The sequence below is a fragment of the Dryobates pubescens genome, chromosome 1 (assembly GCF_014839835.1).
Source record: "Dryobates pubescens isolate bDryPub1 chromosome 1, bDryPub1.pri, whole genome shotgun sequence".
NCBI classification, from domain to species: domain Eukaryota; kingdom Metazoa; phylum Chordata; class Aves; order Piciformes; family Picidae; genus Dryobates; species Dryobates pubescens.
Window position 1 is genome coordinate 7,588,141 of NC_071612.1, and position 22,819 is coordinate 7,610,959.

The window sequence follows — 22,819 nt, forward strand, 5'->3', positions numbered from 1 at the left end:
TAAACTTGGTTTCTACCAATTTAGCCTATTCTACACCTTGGTATGACAAACAATTTGAAACAATTTACCTGTTACACCTGGGATCACTGCAGAGCTAACAAAGCACAGCAGCCCCTGTGGACTCCTGCCTTGCAGGCACAATGGTGGTTGATGGGGTCTTCCCACCGCTGAAGTCCATTATGCAGACTAATACCTTCAGTAAGTTTGCAGACTTCCAAGTTAGGTGAGAGTGTTGATGTGCTTGAGATTAGGGAGGCTCTGCAGAGAGATCTGGAAAGCCATATCTGATGGGCCAAGGAAAATAAGATGAGGTTCAACAAGGCCAAGTGCTGGGTCCGGAACGTGGGTCACAATAACCCTATGCAACACTACAGGCTTGGGGCAGAGTGGTTGGAAAGCTGCTGGCAGAAAAAGACTGAGGGATGTTAGTTGAGAGGCAGCTGAACATGAGCCAGCAGTATGCTCAGGTGGCCAAGAAGGCCAACAGCATCCTGGCCTGTATCAAAAATCATGTAGCTAGCAGGACTAAGGCAGTGACCATGCCCCTGCAATTCACATTGCTGAGGCCATACTTCGAATACTGGGTTAAGTTTTGGGCCACTCACTACAAGAAGGACATTGAGGTGCTAGAGTGTGTGCAGAGAAGGACAACAAAGTTCCTGAAGGGTCTAGTGAACAAGTCTTATGAGAAGCAGCTGAAGAAACTGGGGTTGTTTAGTATGAAGAAGAGAAGGCTGAAGGGACACCTTCCTGCTCTTCACAACTACCTGAAAGAAAGTTGTAGTGAGGTGTAGGTTGGTCTCTTCTTCCTAGTATCAAGTGATAAAATGAAAGAAAATGGTCTTGAGTTGCATCAGAGTAGGTTTAGGTTGGATATTGGGAAAAAATTATTCACAGAAATTGTTGTGAATCACTGGAACATGCCACTCAGGGATGTGGGAGAGTTGCCACTGGAGATATTTATACCTCTGTGGAGACACTGTAAAGACGTGTAGATGTGGTGCTGAGGGACACGGTTTAGTGGTGGCCTGGTAGTTCTGGGTTACCAGCTGTACTCAATAATCTGAGTCTCTTATCACCAAAGCAATTCTATGATTCTATTGTCATGCAGGCAAATTATCTTCCTCCAGCTACAAAGGGACATCTTGGCCATCTTGACCCCACAGTACCTGAAGAAACATCTTAGCTGCGGCAGCAGCACACTCCAGGCCTTGGTAAGTCTGAATCATTCATGGAAGAGTTAACAGGATTCATCATTTTCACTTCAAAAACACTTATACTGCAAGCAGGAACTGCTGCAGTTTGACAAAGGCTCTAAATTACACAAACCTGTAACAAAGCAAAAAAATTTGCAACTACAACATTTTAAAAGGCAACCACACTGCTTCCAAGGGACTTCCATTTAGTTAAAATTAGGCTTTTAAATATTAAGTTAGTTGAGAACAACATACAGGAGCCTTTTCTTGTTGTTGGTTTGTTTGTCTGTCTGTTTGTTTTAATGGCTATGTCTAACAAAATCCTAAGATCTCAAGCTACCAGCCAGTTTCCTTTTCTCCAGACATGACCTGTGAAATGGAGATAGCATTGAACACAAGGCCATACCACAAACTGAAGGATGCTAAAACTTGCCATCATGTTCCAAACTGTCAGCTTCGTAACAGCGGTAGTAAATCTCCCCACGCTTAGTGTTTGGTGCTGAAGAACCAGACATACTTCTGACATTTCAAAACAGTCCCAAGCTCACCCTGACACTTTTAGGGTGTTTTTAAACCAACATTGCTTTTCAGGGAGTCTGAGTAAACAGAAAAAGCTGGCCCTGAAAAATAAGTCAGCCTCATTTAACATTAATTTTCAATGTCACAAAGAAATACAGGATGCTTCTGGGGGTACTGGTTGATAGTAGGCTGAACATGAGCCAGCAGTGTGCACAGGTGGCCAAGAAGGCCAATGGCATCCTGGCCTGTAACAGGTACAGTGTGGCCAGCAGGAGCAGGGAGGTCATTCTGCCCCTGTACACTGCACTGGTTAGGCCACACCTTGAGTACTGTGTCCAGTTCTGGGCCCCTCAGTTTAGGAAAGATGTTGAGTTGCTGGAAGGTGTCCAGAGATGGGCAACAAACCTGGTGAGGGGTTTGGAGCACAGCCCTGTGAGGAGAGGCTGAGGGAGCTGGGGTGCTTAGGCTGGAGGAGGCTCAGAGACCTTATTGCTGTCTACAACTACCTGAAGGGAGGTTGTAGCCAGGTGGGGGTTGGTCTCTTCTCCCAGGCAACCAGCACCAGAAGAAGAGGACACAGTCTCAGGCTGTGCCAGGGGAGGTTTAGGCAGGATGCTAGGAAGAAGTTCTTCATAGAAAGAGTGTTTGGCTGTTGGAATGGGCTGCCTGGGGAGGTGGTGGAGTCACCATCACTGGAGGTGTTTAGGAAGAGACTGTATGGGGCGCTTGGTGCCATGGTTTAGTTGATCAGATGATGTTGAATGATAGGTTGGTCTTGATCTCAAAGGTCTTTTCCAACCCGGTTAATTCTATTCTATTCCCACCGCATAATATTTTTATGGATAACCATCAATGTACCACAGAGATAGAAGGGAAAGCAGTACATGTCTAGAAACCTCCTTATTCTGCCCTGATTTCCCTTCTCCCTGAATCGTCTATCTGATCACTTAACAGCTGCTGTGGACTTGCATCTAGCATTGTTGCCCTCACAAGCTCCTGCACACACCCCAGCTTTGCTGTGTTCCTTCCAGTACACCAGAAATTCTCAGGGCACAGCAGACAAGTCTGGGGACAGCAGGGTCTCATACCCATTCCCACCTCAACAGGTCTTTAATATACAATGATTAGTGCATCATCTGCAGTTACTAACCCCAAGCACTTTTGCTCACAAACCTTGAGGCAGCACCCATCTCTTAGCAGCCCAGGAGCACCAGGCACAGGCATTTGACCAAGAAGTGTTGTTCTGAGGGTGCTTTGCACATGCTCAGCCCCAGGAGTTCTGCCTGGGACACTCAGACTGCCAAAACAAAAGGCTCCTAGAGAACTAACATGTGGGGCATGTATGTTCATTTGCACATCTGCCTGTGCACCCTGACCGCAGAAAAATCTGTGAAGTTCTAGCATGCACAAATCAGTTTGAGATCTCCTTTGCAGCATCTCAGGAAGCCCTGGGCACAGGGAATTGATATGTGTGCTGCCAGTGGCCAGCACAGTTCTCTATAGATGAGTTTACATGGCAAGCTCGGCCAGCTTTCAGAGCAGGTGGTTGCCTCTGTAATGGACTAAAAAATGCACACACGATCTGACTTACACCCAGAGATAACACTGCCCCATTTAGAAAGCCATTCCCCAAACTGGGCTCCCAATATTGACATCTTATGAAATATGCCTTTTCCCTACAATTCTGCAACTATGCTTTGCTTTGAAAACTAGGGCTTGCACCACAGACCTTCTCTGTGACACATTGCAGTCATGGGCTTTGTCTGTATCAGCCAGCCTCCCGTTCCCAAGTGGGTAGTCCTGATGGGAAGGGTCTGGTCTGGTTAGCTACTACATTCCTTCAGTGTCAAAACACAGCCTGCTGCAATTTCAGAGGCGCACAGCTCTTTAACACAATATTCTACCAGCATGCAAGATTCTACCCCAGATCCTTACACACAGAAAAAGCTTAAAAAAGCTAAAGCATCTTTGAATAAGAAAAATGAATATCTAAAGCATCTTGGAATATAAAAGACTTACTAAAAACTATTTTAGACCTTAGGGGAAGTGGTGGAGTCACTGTCCCTGGAGGTGTTCAAAAAGGGATTGGATGTGGCACTTGAAGCCATGGTTTAGTAGTCATGAGGTCTTGGGTGACAGGTTGGTCTTGATGACGTTTGAGGTCTTTTCCTACCTTATTGATTCTATGATCTAGGTTGGTTTTGCTGCCTTCTACAGCAGAGGAGAAACCCTGTATATTTTTTAAGTCCTTTGAAAGTACTCAGCAGTGCCCCATTCATTTTCTTCATCTCAGCAGCCCCATGATAACAGGTATGCAGACAGCAGGAGCCCAGGCAACGATGTCAAATTACAGGGACAGAAGCACAGAGACAGTGTAAAGTTCTGTGTATGGTGCTAGGGCAGATGACTCCTTGCAGAGACTTTGCAAGGGGTTAGTGAAAAGGCCAGTGCCAGCTACATGGCTCTTGAAAGGGGGCTTGGAAAATAACCACTATTAATGATAAGCACAGGGGATGTCACAAGCAGCTTGGTGCCGAGTGTATTTAGGTGCTTTTGCAAATCCCAGCCAAAGGAATATGCCTCATGGAATGCCAAGATACAGAACACAAGCTATAAGAGAAGATGGAATTTAGAATCCCTTGGCTAGCCCTTAGGATAAAGGACATTTTCTATCACAAAAAGATAGCAGTCCAAACAGATGCCTCTCCAGAAGATGGGGATACATCTCACTGACAGCATCCAAAGGTTTGGCAGCATGGCTATTTTTGCATGTGGAAAGACATTTTTTGTGTGCGTCTCTATGGCTACTGGAAGACCATATGTTGTGTGCTGACTCAGCACAGCAAGACGAGAACTTCTTTGTGCTTGTGTTTTTCAGCATCACATTAATTAATGTGCTGATGACCTACTCCCTTAAGCCTCAACCTTCTCTTCCAGCGCTTGTCCAGCCGTGCCGAGCCAGCCCCTCTTGTCACTTCACCACTGGTGCTGCAGGTACAAGCTCTCCCCTCTTCCATTAGCACTAATGAAAGCGGCACTGGCACATCACTCACGACAATTTGCTTGGTAATAAGCTGTCCAAGACCAATGATAAGAAAGTGGAATGAGGCTGCTCAATCTTTTTATGCCCTTTGGCTCAACTGGCTCTGCAGAGCCCTCTCTTCTACATGTCTTAGTCTCAAATGAGAGCCCAGAAAGCATCCTGCCTAGCCTTTCCTTCTCCCACAGGCTGAAAAGAAGCAGTTAAACAGAAACCAGCACAATTCACATTTTATGTAGACAGGCTGTTTTCATACCAGTTGCTCAACCTATTACTAATATTTTGCTGGCCACACATTTGTCTTCTTGCAGCCTGCAGCAAAATTCACTGCCATTTCAAAGGGTGCAGGAATTTACATTCCAGGCTGATGGCAAACATTTTTGAGTGCCACTTTTTAATGGAGCACAGATTTCTGCTGAGGTTTAGCTAGTCTGCACCAGCTCACATGTAACTGTATAAAGGATCAGCTGCATGAGCAGCCAAAAGCTGCAAAACCAGCCAAAGCAGGAGTAAAGTGGGAGAAAACTGTATAATGCATCTGGCCTGTAGGAACAGCTGCAAAAGCAACCAAAGCAGGGGTAAAATGGTAAAAAATAGACAAAACCATGTCTCTTTCCCTTCTCCCTCCTTTCTGATCCACAGCTTTGGAGGAAGAGAAGCACCTTTGGAAGTGAGACTACAGTTGCACCTCCCCAGGGAAACAGGAGGCAGTAAGCCCATATAGATGTTAGCTTTTCCCTTCTCTCTCCATTAAAGTGCATTAAAAAGGGATCCCTTCACCCACAGATCAAAAAGGAGACTGGCTCCTCCTTGGTTCTTGTCCTGTCTCACCTGTGCCAGGCAAAGCCACCGGTTCCCTGGGTGCATGTGGACTAGGGACAGTCGAAGGGGATTTCAGCCCATTTGGGCAACCCAATTGCTTTTCCCCATTTCATCCACTGGCACTCCCCCTCCATGCACTTACTCAGGCCTGTTGCATTCCCGTATCGCCGTCTTTATGCCACCACCACAGGTTCTCGAGCAAGTCCCGAAAGGGCTCCACGTCCCCCATGCTCCATCTATCATGGGCGCCTCTCGCTCTTTGGGCACACACATCCCAAAGCGGCAGTGCTGCATGTAGGGGAGAGAGATGGGAAGAGGTGACCACTGGTGACCATCCCAGACACCAATACCCATACTTACTTATTTCTCAAACACACACAAAATGCAGCAAAGATTTTGCAATTAAATGAAACTTGACTTCATGACTTTTTGTCTGTCACCCCTATATTTTTCATCTCCCTGTACCCTTAAATGAAGAAGTGAAGGCAAGCTGCAGAGTCCGTGGGAATGATTCACGGGAAGATGACTTGAGGACAAGAGCAACCATCAAATATTCCCCATTTACTGCTGCCAAACAGCATGGCAATGGTCATGGCTTTTAAAAAAGTTGCATATCTGATTTCCTGGAGAGCAGCAGGAACCACACCATGTCACAGGAGGAGACAGACAGTAGGGAAGAAAACAGGGAACTCTCAAACCTCCCCACAGCTGTACAAAGCAGGAAAGGAAACTTTCAAATTCAAAGGGCAAATAAAATAGAAAAATAATTCCTCAGTCCAAAGTACTTTTTTTTCACTCAGTCATAACATGAAACTTGCCAAGGCCTGGACTACACTTTTGTTTTCCAGCTCTAACTCTTTTCTTTTGTTTGGAAAACTGGCTTAAATTATCTTGGCAAGCCCCTGTCCTCCATTTTCATGGACAGGACATTTTCTTAAATGATGTCCCTTTGTGGTATGTTTGCTAGTTCAACTACATGAACTTCTGGAGAGATACGATCAAGGGAAGCCACTTTCTGGCCCCATCAGAGTGCATGGAGAACGCGTCCACAAGACTCGTGAGAGCAAGGCTTCCTTCTCACTGAACAGTGCTTCCTAAGGCAGATTTAAACCCAGAGACACACTCCGCTGCTGGCAGATGCTGAAATCTTTGCCACTGTAGGATACCCAAACATTGATGATCGCCCACAGATTAAAAGAGGTTAAATACTTAAAGAAGAAAACATGTAATGCATCACTAAAATATTCCCTTGCAATATTTCTTCACATCAGATACTCTACAGTCAGGGAAACATCTGATGATCTTTATGGAAATGGGGTTGAATTTGCACATGTAACACATTTTCTCAGCCCTATTACTAACAGCACAACAAGGCTGTGTCAAGACACACCATGAGTTCTCACCTCTTTTCAGACATCCTTATGAACCACCTCAGAGAAAGCTATCTAGCAAAAGAGAGCAAACCCAAGTTATCATGGGGGTTGTGTACCCAGCCCATGGGCCACTGGCTCTGCAGCATTTTAGTACCTTTAGCCCACAGTGGTTATATCTTGCCATGCTGTTCTGCTGATGAAGAAAGCTGACCTCAGGTACATTTGCCTATGGGCATGGTTTGCAGCACAGCTGAACAACTTGTAGCATGGACTCTGAATGCAGTGTTTGCTCAGAGCTGAGCCTGGTCTCTAGGCTGCAACATGCCTTGGATTTACTTTCATCTGAAAATTTGATTCCTCAGAGAGAAACTGGCTGGAAAATATCTGCTACAGTAAAAGGCAGGAATAAAATCAGGTGAAATGCCCATTTCTTTGCTGCAGGACAAACCCTCATGATTCACAATTCTTCCTGACATTTAGAGGTTTGAAAAACTGCAGGATGAGCACCCCTCTGCCAGGCCTGCACAGGGACAAAGAGGTCTGACAGCTATTATCAACAGACAAAAATACATGACACCAATCCAACAGTGCTGTCCCAGTGGGGAACGTCTTGCAGCAATGTTGATGCTCACAGCTAAATATATAACCACAGCCATGCTTGGCACCACTGACCCAGAGAAAGACGACTGAATAGCTAACTAGTGAATATACACAGCTAACAGACCGTGACATGACCTATATGTCTCCTATCTGATGGTTGAGAATTAACCAGGAAATCACCTATATCCCTTAATTTCATTAAAAATCGGGGGCTTGGAGTTGCTGGCAACTTAAGGGTGAAGGTGGAAGCAGCTGTTTTAAATAGACAGCAAGATTATCTTATGGAAAGGCAATGGTGTTTCTTGGGATTGCACTGTGAACAGGCTGGCTGTGCAACCTTTGTGCCTTTGCATTTTAAAAATAATTTCTGTGCTGAGTTACAACAGAGAAACTAAACAGCCTGCCAGGGTTCTCCTTCCTATGAGCATACAGATTAGTGAACTGAAGAGAATAAAAGAGTTTTTTTGTCTGGAGCAAATTCAAAATAACTTAGATACACAGTTGAGGAGGAGAGCAATGGAAGGGACAGGAGACACTACAACAGACTTTCCTTTCCTTTGTCTTGCTACTGGAGTCCCAGATAATTCACCAAATCCAGCTCCCATCCTTGGGCTGACTTCAGCTGAATAGATTAGCAGGGGGCAGACAAGTGCTGTGAAGCTTCATGCATGCATAACAGATACGCTACCTGCTGCCATACGGCAGGAGAAAGAAATGATTACTATTCGGCTACTCTTCTTTTACTATTCTTTAACAACCCTGAAAACCACAAGAGATAGAGGCCCGGGTTTACCACACTCTTTCTTTTCTTTCAGTGATTTTTTTTTCCACCTGACAACACACTGGTGCTGTGAAAAGCTGTAAACCATCACAACTGGTGCTCACCCAGTAAAGGCCAAACTCTGCGCTGGGCTTATTACTTGATTTAAGCATATCAGATTCAGTGTCCTCACATGCAAAATGTGCACATACTAATGCTCCCATGTTGGTTTAAGAATAAATTTAGAGCCTGGTTAAATCTACATCCTAGTAGTTTTAGCTATTTTTTAATTATTATTATTTTTTTAGCTGTTCAGGCTCCCTCATTTCCAAAGATATCTCCCTCAGAAATAGAATGGTATTCTCTCCATCTGCCAACCTATGTATCACAGGCTTTAAACATGCAGACATGATGCACAGCATTAGTCAGCAAGCAGCAGTTTGATGGGGCTCCTGGCCACAGCAGAGTACCAAAATAGCGATTTATTCCAACGGAAAGCACTCAAGTCTCCCACCTCAGCACTTTACAAGCCCAAGAAAACACTGAGGAGGAAAGCTTATGATGATCCAAACCTTCAGCTTGATGTAGACTAACACACAGATACAAGAAATACACTGTAATGCTTTGTTGTGACAATACATTCAAATGCCCTAACACAAGTGGACTGCATTAGGATAGGATAGGACAGGACAGGACAGGACAGCACAGCTTAAGAGTCAAGCTGCTCTTGGCTGAGAAGATCAGGTCACATGTATCTAATTTGTCTAAACTTGTCAAATTGTCTAAATTTGTGGACTGAAAAGTTTTTGCTTACACAAAAGCAAAATTATTAAGAGCCATGAAGCTGGACATTGTCTTTTGCAGGACATAGAGGACTGAGGAAGTGCTAAAGTGCTCCATTGCAGTTGCTTGCATATCACTCTGGCCATATCCAAAGGTAACGGCAGGTCTGTCAGAATAAAATTTCAGGCTAGATTTTTGGAATTTCAAGAAAAGAGTTATTTCTGAGTTTCCAGTGGTAGGCAGACCTCAAGCTCACAAACTGAGGAGTTGAAGACACAAAGGCTCAAGTCACGGGGACTCCACAGATGCCTAAGCTTTATCCTGAGTCTCAAAAGAGGGGCATTTTACATAAACCCAGAAAATACTGGTGCACCACTGGCTCCAAGAAGTAGCAGAGGAATAGGATTTCCAACCATAACTCTAATGCATGTTCTTAACAAAAACCCCAAATATGTTGACTGCACTTTTCTCTAAGAAAGGAAGGCAAATTAATACATTATGCCCATTGTCAAGTGTCACGGAACAATGGACTTTTCAGACACATACACTAAAATACTAATTACCAGGAGATGCACAGTCTGTATGGAAAATTCTATCTGAAATAGTATGCAGCTATTTTTATTAAAATACATTTGAAAGACTATGAATTAAAATGTAGACTCTAAAGAAACCTTTGTTGATCATTAATAGCTAGTAAAGCAGTTTTTAAAGCTACACCTCGCAGAATAACATCACACTTTTTTTTCCAGCAGACCCAGAGGGAGAATGTATTTGTTCAGGCACAAATGTCAAAAACTACTTAGCATTTTTCTTCAGAAGCTTCAGTATCCCAATAAAAGAAAAAGAAAAACCCTCAACTACTTTTCCTCCAGATCTGGACAACTGAAAACTAAATACTTATTCTAGAAACCACAATGCTAGCTGAAAATTAACACTGCACATGGAAATTGGAAGTTTCTGTGAATTACTGCCAAAAATATTCCATACAGAAAATGTCAACTCATTCTATATTTTACTCTGAAGTTGTCAAAATGAGAAGCCAGTTGGCAAGTTTATGTTACATAAAATTACTAATTGGTCACATCACATAGGAAATTTCTAATAAAAGCCTAGAGAAGCTTTGCAAAAGTTTTTCCTCAAGAGTTCACTCAAGGGCATTAATTTAGAAAAATAAGCACTGCAGAAGGAATATCTACTTTAAACAACATTATGCCAAGCAGTTGATTTTAATCCCATTATCTGGGGCAGAGCTGACCCATGAGCACCAGGCTTAAAATACAGAGAGCTGCTTTGGGCTTCCACCCTTGTAGTTTGAAGCTGTGCACCATACAAGTGGCCATTAGGACGGAATGATTGTGACTGCTATGATTCGCCTGAACCCTAGTAAACATAGCTAAGAGGCATGAACCAGAGGGCGTTACAGACCTTTCCAGGCTCACATTCTGTCCCATCAGCCCAAGGTGTGTGCTGGGTGCGACATCCCTTGTGTGCGCCATCAATGTTAATACACCAAAGACGTCGGCACTGCATCTGCTTAAGTTATTGAAAAGACATTAAAAGATATTAAATAAACACGTGCCATGTGCCCTACCACATAGATAATACTTTATGAAACTATCCCTCTAGGACTTATCATGAACTCACAAGCTGGACAGTAATTTGATAGCTCTTGAGCCTCCCATTCATCCAACCCCATGCGGCCTTAGTATGCTCTGGCTACACAAGCAAAACCAAGGTGTGAAATTCCACTTACCATATACGGGCACACTTGAGATCCAGGTCCAAAAATTAACTCACACTGTTTGTTAACGTCATAAATCAGGCCTGGGAGCTGCTGAGGCAACGTGTAAGTTCTTGATGAAGGTTCATCAAGCAAACATTCGCCATAACCAGTACTACAACAGAAAGCAGAAAAATGGTGTTAAACAGGAGGTGACAAGGCCAGAACCCATTGGTGTTTACCTGAGCTAGCCTTAGGGTATATGCACACCACATTTGCCACAAGCACTACAACAGCTACTGCAGGCTCAAGCACAGGACCACAGGAGGGTGCATTACCCATTCACCACCACAATGCCTGTGCTGTGCTAATGACCATCCACCACAGTGCAGTCAGCTACCCTGGCAAAAGCATTTCTGAGTGTGCACAACCCACATTTAGCTGCTGAGCAAGCGCTGGTACATAGTTAGACAGAAAATCATTGATTTGCAGCAGAACCGTCTGAAGGACCGAGCTCCTGGATTTGCCAGAACATCATCATGGCTCTCATGCTGTTCCCCATCACAGCATATAGGAAGGCATCACAGCAAAATGGGCGATCACTGTGCATCAAACTGACCCGCAGGCTCCTGGAACAGTGTTCCCACCATGGACTAGTGCCAGGGCTTTATCTTGACCTGTGAAGCAGAAAGGCAGATTCAATCTGCCTCCTAAAACACAGCTCCGTATCTGGGCCACAGGGCTTGGAAAACTCACTCTTCAGGTTCAAGGAGAACATACATTCCTTTAAAGCAATATCCATGGGGGAAGACTTATTCATCCCCATAGAGAGGCTGGTCCTTGCCAGCTTATCATGAGGCTAAACTGGCAGGGACTGGATGCCAGGGGTACATTCCTGCTCTATGTAAAGGATGCGTGCACAGACAAATCCTTCTGATTTCCTCTGAACACTGCACGTTAGGACTTCAGATTAACTGAAGAACCCCATGGGATGCATGCACATGTAAAATCAGCCCAACAAATCCATATGCAAAGCCTTACTCCAGAAATTCAGTGATGTATTTCCTACTGCATTTTGACCACGTCCAGGGATTGGTGTAGAAGTTGAGTGTTGGTGCCATGACATGCTGTTGATTTTTACCTCCATCTTCTTTACACTTATGATTGTCATCATGTGGCATGTTAAAGCTAAGAGAAAAACAGCAGTGAAAAGTAGAGTCACTCAAGTGGCAAACATCAATTATTTAGTATAGCAAGAACAACTTGAGCTAAATATAGGAAGATGCAAGACTTTTTCCTACATATTTTGCTAGCAGATATTACAGAATAAATGTATTACTATACATAGATTCATAAGTGCCCACGAGCATTGCCTAAATAGGGTTCCTAGCCCTCCTATGCAAAAGAGCTACACAGCTGCCCAGTAAGCTCCCCACACTGTGACTGCATGTATTTAGCCAGACAAGCCCTTGAAAGAGCCTGGAGTAAGATGCAATTGCAGTTGCAGTTTCCTTTTCAGCTGATGGTTGTAAAATTGCAGGCAGGCTGGGGTTTGGCCCCACCTTCATAAACTCAACAACTCAACAAATTCTCTGGAATTGAGCCAAAGAGCCAAGAGTTGATCTGGGGGAGTACATTTCTGAAGGAGATAAATGATTTGAGCCCACCAACCACTGCTGCCTGAAGTCACTCATGTACATAGACACCACTCTACACTGGCTGCAAAATGCCGTTTAATGTGGCAGAATACTTTGGGCCACGCTGATCCTGCCTGTATTGCCTAAATACGGTTGCACCAGGGACAGACTTGGCTCCTCTACTTTATGTGGTAGGTTTACAAAATGCCATCAAGCATCAGCCTCAGCAGAAACCCACGTGAAGTTTGCAGCACATGACATATTGAAGAATGTGGCAAACACGCTAACGGAGACAGAACGGCTTAAAGCGCTTTGCTGTTTGAAGTGGAGAAGGGGAAATGACCCAGTGTGATCCTGCATCTGAAGGCTGGAGAGTTTATATCCCATTAAGATTACCTCCAATGAACCACCTTTTCACTCTGCTCCCTGTAAAAGAGCAAAGAGGCATTTCCTGCTTGGGAACGCTGCTAACCCCTCCGGCAGCTCTGGAGCAGTGTTAGCAAAGGAATTAGCCACAGGTTAGGTGTGGGGAATGCCAAACCTTTGGGGACTTTCTGTCAGGAAATCTCATTTAAACAAATACTACTGTGGTTAAAAATAGACCATCTGAGCCAGTTCTCCATGAAGAAAAATGGAGTTTAAAACAATAAGAGAACTGTTCCCAAGAACTTATCCATTCCGCACCTACAGACTTTCATTGCAAACCAGGCATGAGGTTGTTTGGGACTGAACCAGCTGCCTAAGAGATGTAGCTGCTGGAAGGTAATGGATTTTTCTCACTACTACTCTCAAAAAGAGTCAACATCAGCTAAAAGATTTCCTTTGGAGGAGGAGCATCTTGAATAACAGCATCTCTTCCAGTGATGTCCAGGAGCATCTGATTTTCTTTCATGAAGTAGCTGAGGAGGTAAGCAGCCTCACATAGATACCTCAACCAGATGCCAGATGCCCTAGATAAAGCTCTTGGAGGAGACTTCATTTCTGAGGCCAAATGAGACATGCCTGTGCCTCTCGCCTTGGTCCTCCCCAAGGCAACCAGCACATCCCAGCTCTGGTCCAAATCCTGGATAGTCTTAATGGCTTAGCCAGGACATCATGTCTACTGGGGCAGATTCTGCTGATATCCACATGTAGATGTGAGAAGATGCAGTGATTTTGTTAGCTCTCCTCTCTTGCTTAGGTGCTGCTTGTCTGTACCCTGTCACTCAGCCTCCCCAAAATGTGGGCCTGCTCATTTTGCTGCTGTCAGATAGGCTCTGGAGTATCTAACCTCTTCCCAGTCACACCACCAAAAGTGTATTTATCTCCTCTCAAATAATTAGGCTCAGCAGGTACCAAGTCTTAGCCTGGCTGGCAAGCCCCAGCTAGCATAAATTTTGGGCTATTTAAATGTAAATGTATTTACATAAAACATACACATGGCCAAGTTCATGTGCTATTGTGAAAGCAGTGCTCAGTCCGTTATCTTCACTAATTGAACAGCTCCTGTAAGGGTCACAGACTGTGCCCAGCTCTGCCAGACCTAGGAGAGAACAAAGGGATTTATGAACAAAGAAATATTATCCACAGTTCAGCACAGGCAACTAACATTGTCACTACAAAAAGAAAAAAAAAAATATCAAAAGACATAGGAAAGATTTTCCTTACCCAAAGTATCACATTTGTCGTGCGCTCTACAGATATCCTGCCTGAAAGCAGAACAGACCTGACACATTAATTTTCAATGCAGCAGCAAGTTAAGGTACAAGCACAACAATAACAAAATCCAAAAGCAATCCTTGGTCCTTCAACAGACCTTCTCGTGTTGGTCTGTCACTTTTTTCAGCAGAGTCTGAACCAACTTCCTACCATAGCCACTGTTTCATCACATGTTAAACCCATGAGCAGACTTGGACAGCCCTGAACCTCTCAAGAGTCATCTATGGCTATCCCAGTCCTGCTCAGAGTTACACTGCTCCCATAACTGCAAATGTCATTACATCCACATCAGAACCCAAACACCTCCCATCGCTGTGTACATTAAATGCCCACAGGCTCCGATACATGACTGGCCACAGTCTTTATGAGGATATTCTCCATACCTGGTAACAAGCACAGCTGTATCATGTTGAAGGTGACTTCCCTCAGGGTGGTTCTGGGATTGCTGCCATTGACAAAAGTTTTTTAATGTGGTCTGGGCATTGTAAGATATTGCAGGACCATCCTAATAAAGAACACACAGAAAGCAGGTAGTTTAACTATTCATCACAAGCCTTGCTACAAATGCCGTTGTGAAACAGAAGGTCAAGAAAATCACTTCCATTACCTGTTCATTATGTATCACAACCAATTTCACAATAACAATATTAATTAAGTTCCCAATGCTTGGGTCTTTGTAGATAGAAGCCACCTGTTTAAAAAAGAAATACTCAAATTATTGCCAACATTCCAGGACACAAACAATTAAGACAAAACACATGTTTTCTGTTTTGCAACTGAGCTGTTCTTCTGCCCCACTATGCGCTCTGATGCTGCTTGGAGAAACCTCCTGCCAGAAGCAGTTTTAGAATGGACCCAACCTGCTGTTATTGCAGAAACCAAACATTTCCTTTTGCTTTAGCACATTTCACCAAGTTACAGGACCATTCTGCTAAGATACAATGACCACTGACCAAGACTCTCAAAAGCAACTCATTCTCTGAGGTGCCTCATTTGGACTTGACCGTTTTAGATCATGCATTCACTGCACTTCTACCCTCAAATAGGATGAAAGTCACTCCAGTGACATAATTATGTTGGATACTCATTTCCAGTCACTGTGTCTACAAAGCTGACTGACTGGGGACAGCGCTACTGTATCCTAGTACCAGTAGATACTAAAATGCTTCCTGGAAAGCCAACTCTAGCACTATGCTAAGGATCAAGATGACCTTCTCCTTCTCCTTGCAACAGCAAGGGAATTCAGGTAACTGCATAAACTACCAGCATCAATCCCTTGGAAGGCATAGTCCCCAAAGTATTTTTCTACTTCAGCTGCTATGGGCTTAAATAAAAAGAAGACTACAGTATGTGGACTAAAGGGCTGCTGGTATTTTTCTTTCTGCCTGAGGTTCAGAAAGATGGAGGGGAAAGGTGTGGGAAGGGTTAGAAAACATGATGGGTTTTGCAAGGAAGAAGGTATTAGAAGAAACTTCTTCACTGAAGAAGTTATTAAACACTGGAATAGGTTCCTCAAGGAGGTGGCTGAACACCCATCCCTCGAGGTGTTTAAAAGCAGAGATGTGGTGCTAAGGGATATGCTTTAGCAGGAAACTTGGTACTTAGATACTGATCGGACTCTACGACCTTAAGGTCTTTTCCAACCAAAACAATTCAATGATTCTATGAATCCAGTATTTCCTAGCTGAGTTTTACCAAGCTTCACAGTAATCCCAACATTATCTCCATGTCCAGTCACAGCACATTGGCGGTATTGCATAAGACCACAGTGGAAAGGGTACTCTTTGACCACTAGAAAATGATCTGTGGGTGAATCCACTCCCCTTAGCTGAATACTTACTATTGACATTAACGTTAAGACATAGTGCTGTAGATTGGCTCCATGGTAGGCAACCATCCTGCTGTCAGCCACCACCATCACTTCCACAAACCGAGGGTATGAGAGAAAGCGCTTTGTTCGCTTGTGGCTCTTCTTTTCACTGATGTTCCCAGTCTTGTTGCTATCCACAGAAAATGAATTCATTTCCAGGCTATGTTTCAACACCTCCACATCAGATAATATGCTGCTTTCTACTCGCTGCCTTCTCCAGTGTTTCTGCTTGTTCTTTTTATGACTGTGTTCATGATCTGTGATTAAAAAGCAGATGAAACCATAAAGTACATTCTGGAGTGGATACAGTTAATACCACATGCAACGTAATGTCAAAATACCTCTTTACTTCAGCAAATTAAGCAGGCTCGCTCCAAGCAGTTTACCAAACCAGAGGTACTCTGTGGAAGCCCACTATGTAATACATCATCTAAGGCTTTTCTTATTTTTAAAAGTCACCTTATGGAAACCAGTGACACTTGAAGGCAGACATTCATGTAGAGGCTTCCTGCAGCAGAGCTGTCCCAGGAGTGATGGAGCCTGAGCTGCGGCGCAGTGTAACGCGATGTGAGCCCAGTGATGGTAATTAGCCACCGCAGCGGCAGCGTGAGGATTCTGGGCACGTCCAAGGTGGCCAGGAAACCACAGGAAACAAAGGTCCAAATCCTGTATTTCTAACTCAGGCATGAAGGACGGCAGGATTTGGCCTTCATAGCGAAGCAATTATATATGATTTATTTCTGTCTCTAACAATAACACGGCTGGGCTTCAGTTCCCCCCCTCCCTTTATTATTCTGTGCTACGGGAATGGTAAAGGTCATCTAATAGCACAGCTGCCACTGGCTAAAGAATAGAATTCAGGAAGTTTCACATATACTGCTTTTGATATTCAATTAGGCCAAACATAAAAGCAGCCTGAAAATATACTCCATGCTGATACAAAGACGACAAAGTGAGGAGGGAGAACAGGCAAATAAAACATATGGAACGTGTACAATTAAGATTTACCATCTGATTAGTATGTAATTATAGCATTATTTAAATGTAAGAGGAAAAATCAGTCTTATTTGATGCCACTTAATTTTTAATCAGTTCATCATAGGAAGTAGCTAATTGAATGTGATTCATCCATGAGAGACTGTTCACTTCTGCATTTAATATAAAGCCAGATCTGAACTACTCATCTAAGACTCCAGGCTACAACCCTCGCGCTCTTTGTAGCTTTAGTTTAATTTCGTCATGGTGCTGAAAAATATCACATTTCCTTATCTGACCCACTGAGTAGGTTAGAGGAAGCATAATATTAGGGAACAAAGGAATATTCAATGTTCAAACAAGATTGAAAGATAGGAAACTTCTTGGCTATTTTTCCTGTGGAGTTTCCTTTTAGGATATTCTGTAATAATTTCCAAAAAAAGAAATATAAAACACATTCTCTAATATCAAGGCAGGCAAAGGAGGTCACCTAGCTTCTACCTATCTGAAAAAAAACCCTATACTTCTGCCCTGTGTGAAAATAGGCAATAGAGTATTTAAGAATGAATTCCCATTTACTTTGTGCTACCTAAGTACTACAAACTCCCCATTCTCAATATAGTCCAGACCACCTTAATACAGCAGAGAGTCTGCAGTTATTTGAGTAAGAATTTGAGAAAGCCAATGGCATTTGCAGTTATAATTGGATTGCCCTAGTTCCTCTGCACTAATCAATGCCCTTGTGTTGGCAAGGTTGTGCTCTCATGCTGGCATGGCTTCATGGACAACTGTGACATTATCCCGACGTGTTCAGTGCCAATCAGTGCAGGAAGCCAACTATGCATACAAATAACTTAAAGGTGAGAAGACGACCAGACTGAGAAGAAAGTGCTAACCTCAACCCTTCAAGCCAGTTCCCATCCTCTCTGCACCCTCAGCCAGGCACTTAAATGTCCCTTTTAAACAACTAACTTCCAAAAGAAGTGAATGCTCAAGGAAAAATGTGTTAAGGATAGGGAGATGCTCAACAGGGAATGAGTGAGGCCAAAGATAAGGCTGTGGTGGGAAGGCCACTGTGGCTTCACAGGCCCTGAATGGATCCTGCAGCCAGCCTGGCAGAGGGAAGTTCAATGGCAAAAGAAGAAAATGTAAAGGATTCTGTGAAGAGACACCTGTTACACAGCAAGTGTTTAAAAGAATTTAATTGATATTTGCTAGGCTTGCACTGAAATCCTGAAGCTAGTGCCAACTGCTCAAAAAACCTCCACCCTCCACCCAAAACAAAGAAGTCCACATGAAATACCAAGTCTGGTTTTGAGACCCCCCAACCTGACTCACCACACAGGAGAAGCAGAACTCAACACAACCATGTATGCCCAGCACAAAGGAAAAACTACCTTGCTGTCTATTGCAGAGATGTGACACAGTGCCATAGACTCATATGTTGGAAAAAAAATCTGTAAGATTCAATCATTAAGTAACACTGTCAACTGTCAGTACAGTGTACTTCCCTCATCCAGCACACAATCAAGTCAGCCACATCACTCCTTCAAAAACCAACACATTTTTTTCCAGGTATGAAGTCACTCCAACAAGTCCAGCAGGCTATTTGGACAAGTCACATGTAGTATATTTGCCAGCCTAGTTACTGTAAAACCAAGCACAAGCTAGTGGGGATGCATTGTATGGAAAGCCACTCTTGGACGTTGATAGTAGTGAACTGTTATCTTCACCCATCTTTCTTGCATATAACTACACTCAGAGATGGGGCACAGTCACCTGTAAAAAATTAAACACTAATGGCTGTGAACTGCTCTCAGTCCATGCATAAAACCCCACCAGTGCTAATGGGAGTTACCTACAGGCACCGCCAGTACTCCTTGTGCCTGATGCTGTTGATATCTTGCCCTGTTATGATGGCCACAACATAAAAGTCCCCATTGAATGGTGCAGCACACTGTGATTTAATCAAGCAGAAGTGAAAAATCTCACTTTACATAAGAAAACTACAATTTTACAGTGACAGCTTCCTATTGCCACACACAACACCAAAAAAGGGTGTGATAATTTTCCACCTGCTTTTGCTTTTTTACCCTCATCCATTGTGTTAACACATTAAGAGAAACCAGGACGGAAAATGGTTTGCTTGGCAAGCTGTCAATCTCTACAAATGACTACAAAAACATGTACCTACACAGGACAGCAACTAGGAAGGGTTTTCTTCAATTTGCAGAAAAAACAAACTCCAATGAGTACAGAAGCACTTTGAAACCATGCAAACTACATGTCAATAATTCAATTGTTAGGCAATTTTGTACACTGAATCAACGGCTAATATTTAGAATTAGAATTAACCAGGTTGGAAAAGACCTTTGAGATCATCGAGTCCAACCTATCATCCAACACTATCTAATCAACTAAACCATGGCACCAAGCATCCCATCCAGACTCTTCCTAAACATCTCCAGTGATGGTGACTCCACCACCTCCCTGGGCAGCCCATTCCAATGGCCAATCACTCTTTCTATGAAGAACTTCTTCCTAGCATCCAGCCTAAACCTCCCCTGGTGCAGCTTGAGACTGTGACTTCTCATTCTGATGCTGGCCACTGGGAGAAGAGACCAACCCGCAGCTGGCTACAACCTCCCTTCAGGTAGTCGCAGACAGCAATAAGGTCTCCCCTGAGCCTCCTCTTCTCCAGGCTAAGCAACCCCAGCTTCCTCAGCCTCTCCTCAAAGGCCTAGTGCTCCAAATCCCTCACCAGGTTTGTTGCACTTTATGAGGTGGCTAAAAGATTGCTGGAATAAGATCCATTTTACTGCTTGCTTTACTAAGACAGTGGTGTTTGCACTGACTGTCTCTAGACAGACCTGGAAGTGCACATTAATATTTTTTTCTGCTTCGTTTCTTCTTCATTATGTGGGACTTATAAGGAGATCCAGTCCTGTGACAGGGATGTTGGCATCTTCCCACCCATGCCATTAATTTTGCCTGCCCAAGAAGCCTCAGCTCAGAGCCCACTGAGCTGACTTACGGATGATTCCTGCTTATTAATGGACTTCAGATCTACTTTGAGAGAGAGGACAAGGGAGACTCTAGTTCTATGTGAGTGCTTTGCCTGCATGAAAAGGTGACAGGGCAAAGCCAGGGACTGCTTTTGAAATAGTAGCTATTGTTATGCTAAAATAAAAAATGAAGAGTGATCATTTATCTCAACAGATCTAATCCTCTCTATTTCTACATTAACTTGTCCTTGGAATAGAAAGTAATTTGCACAATTAAATAAGACAATGCAAGCAATTCCAGTTCAGCTCCAAGTTCACAACAGTTGCCCGTAGCAGAGGAAAAAAACCCCACAGATGCAAAAGAGAGAGGAGAAGAAAAATAATCCATTTCTCAAGTTAGTAACATTAACAACCTCTCCCTGCTAGAAAAGGAGCATAGTCCTTTCAAACCAACTTACTGTCATACCTGTTCTGAATGCATGACATAGGATTTTTAACCCAAAGAATCACAGAATAACTAAGGCTGAAAAAGACCTCTAAGATCACTGAGCCCAACCATCAAATCAACACTAGCATGAACACCAACCCATGTTCCAAAATGCCGTGTCTGCACTTTCTTTGAACGCCTGTAGGGTTGGTGATTCCACCACCTCCCTGTGCAATTGCCTGTTTAATCCCCGACCACTCTTTCAGTAAAGAATTTTTTTCCTAATATCAAATCTAAACCTCCCCTGGTGCAACTTGAGGCTATTTCCTCTTGTCCTATTGCTAGTTACTTGAGAGAAGAGATCAACACCCTGCCAGGGATAGTGGTTTAACAGTTGAGCAGAAATTGCCTTGCTCTGTTTCACACTGAGATGACCAGCCCTACGAGCAGGACAAATTCTGCTCTGGATAGCTCCTTGACTGTGCAATTGGAGCGGCTGCTATAGCTAGAAAAGGAAAACAAGCTTTATTGATAGAGGCAAGATCAATGAGCTACATTGGCTGGGAAATTAAGGAACTGAGCCACCCAGTATCAAAAAAGAAAGCTATTCTGCACTGAGGGTGAAAATGAAATTTTGTTCAATTTTTCTAATCTGCAAACCAGAAAGTGTTCAAATGCAAATTAATCCAAACCCAATTAACAGACAGACCAACTGGAGTTTCAACCTTCATCAGTAAGAGCTGGACAAAACTGCACAGATCAAACATTCAAGGTTGGGACTACTGAAAATGAAATAAAATATCAGACTTTTCACAACTGTTGCTATTAGAGCAATACAAAAGAGGGAAGCTTTAATTTTCACTTCGTTGTTCACACTTCCCTTTGAATTAGGAAGCAGTCTGGGCTCAGCAGTTTCCCTCCCAAACTGCTCCAGAAGAATCAAAATATTTGGCTTCTACAAAACTGTTTCTTTTGTACTAAGAGAAACATTTGCATGAACAGATCATCATCTCTCAGGATCCAGGCACATTTGCTTGTTCATTTTCTTGACTTCATCCTCTGAATTTTGCATACACATTATCACTAAGTAGCCTCCTAGATGCCTAACTGGAACTATGTTCAGATCCTCAGAAAGGTCCATGCCCAGAAGCACCTGCTGCTGAAGTCAGCTGAAGCACAGAGCCTGGCAGAAGGCCAGCAAGCAATGCTATAGAGTCAAGAGCAGTTTAGATTGGTATGAAGCATCACTGACATCAAAATCATCAGTCCCACTTCCATTCACCCACTGCTGCCTGTGCACTGAAGCAAGCAGAGTGGTGGCTTTGCCTATGGAGACTCTGTCCTTGGAGGTGCCAAATCTCAAGCTGATGCTGAGCCTACCTACATCTTTTGAGGTGATCTTGCTTTCTTCCTGCTGCTTGAACCAGAACACATGAGAACCATGGACTTACAGGTAGCACCAATCATCTTCCCTTAGGGAGAAAATAGCCTCTGGCTTTATAGCATGCAAACACCAAAGACCACACATACTCTAGACACTTCCTCTCCTGATGATGTATGTGAGAATGCATTCTGGCTTGAAAGAGGTTTTTTCTGCCTAAGGTAAAAAGTTATACGTGAAAGCTATTAATTTTGCACAGTAGACAGAAACTAGATTAATGAAAAAAACAATAAATTGCCTCTTTAAGAAAGCAGATAGTAACATGTGTCCTGAGCATGTGGCAGAAAATGATTCAAGATCATCTTACAGATAAAAAAGGCTGAGTAACTGCACCTTCCAACTGCAAGGCACAAAAGCACCACTGAACTGGTAGAAACTTGGTGTCAGGTATGGCCAGCAGAAAGTTACCATGATGAAAAATCACTGGTACCAGTTCCATATCCCTTGTGTTCAGGAAGAAAAATAAACTTGCCCTGCAGAATGACTAAAAAACTGTGGCAAAATGCCCTTGAAAGCCACCCTGAAAACTACTGCACAGGGCTGGGCAGTTTGCTGAAGTACATCCCAGTGTTTTGTCTATGTGTAGACACCTATCTGAGCCAGGCACACAGATATACCCTGGTAGCACTTCAGTATATCAGGAAAACAGCCAGAGCTGCTACTTTTTGAGCTGCCTGGGCTAATCAAACCTATATGCTCTAGAGGTTGTACCTGCTGAACTTTCTGCCTGCCCTGCAAACCACCTGAGCACCCAAAGTCCTGTGCTTGTTTGCTTGCTCTTAACACAACTTTCAATGCATAACAGTTGCAAGAGCACCAATGCGTTTATCCATACTCTCGTCTAGTGATACCTGTGAGGTGCCATGCCAACAACAACAAGACTGACATCGCCACAACTTTGAACTGACACTCAGCAAAAGATGAGAAAAAATAACCCATTAGAAAGCCAAAAA

General features: G+C 43.5%; 1 protein-coding gene across 1 annotated transcript in view; it reads right to left on the bottom strand.

The window, feature by feature from the left end:
• The window catches only part of ADAMTS9 (ADAM metallopeptidase with thrombospondin type 1 motif 9), a 90,595-nt gene that overhangs the window by 59,353 nt on the left and 8,423 nt on the right, over window positions 1-22,819 (bottom strand). The window contains exons 4-12 of the mRNA XM_054161136.1: window positions 15,989-16,275; window positions 14,756-14,839; window positions 14,532-14,653; window positions 14,098-14,138; window positions 13,867-13,972; window positions 11,855-12,001; window positions 10,847-10,988; window positions 10,519-10,623; window positions 5,720-5,865 (exon numbers count right to left, since the gene is read on the bottom strand). Of these exons, the coding sequence (XP_054017111.1) occupies window positions 5,720-5,865; window positions 10,519-10,623; window positions 10,847-10,988; window positions 11,855-12,001; window positions 13,867-13,972; window positions 14,098-14,138; window positions 14,532-14,653; window positions 14,756-14,839; window positions 15,989-16,275 (1,180 nt within the window). The remainder of the gene's footprint in view (window positions 1-5,719; window positions 5,866-10,518; window positions 10,624-10,846; window positions 10,989-11,854; window positions 12,002-13,866; window positions 13,973-14,097; window positions 14,139-14,531; window positions 14,654-14,755; window positions 14,840-15,988; window positions 16,276-22,819) is intronic.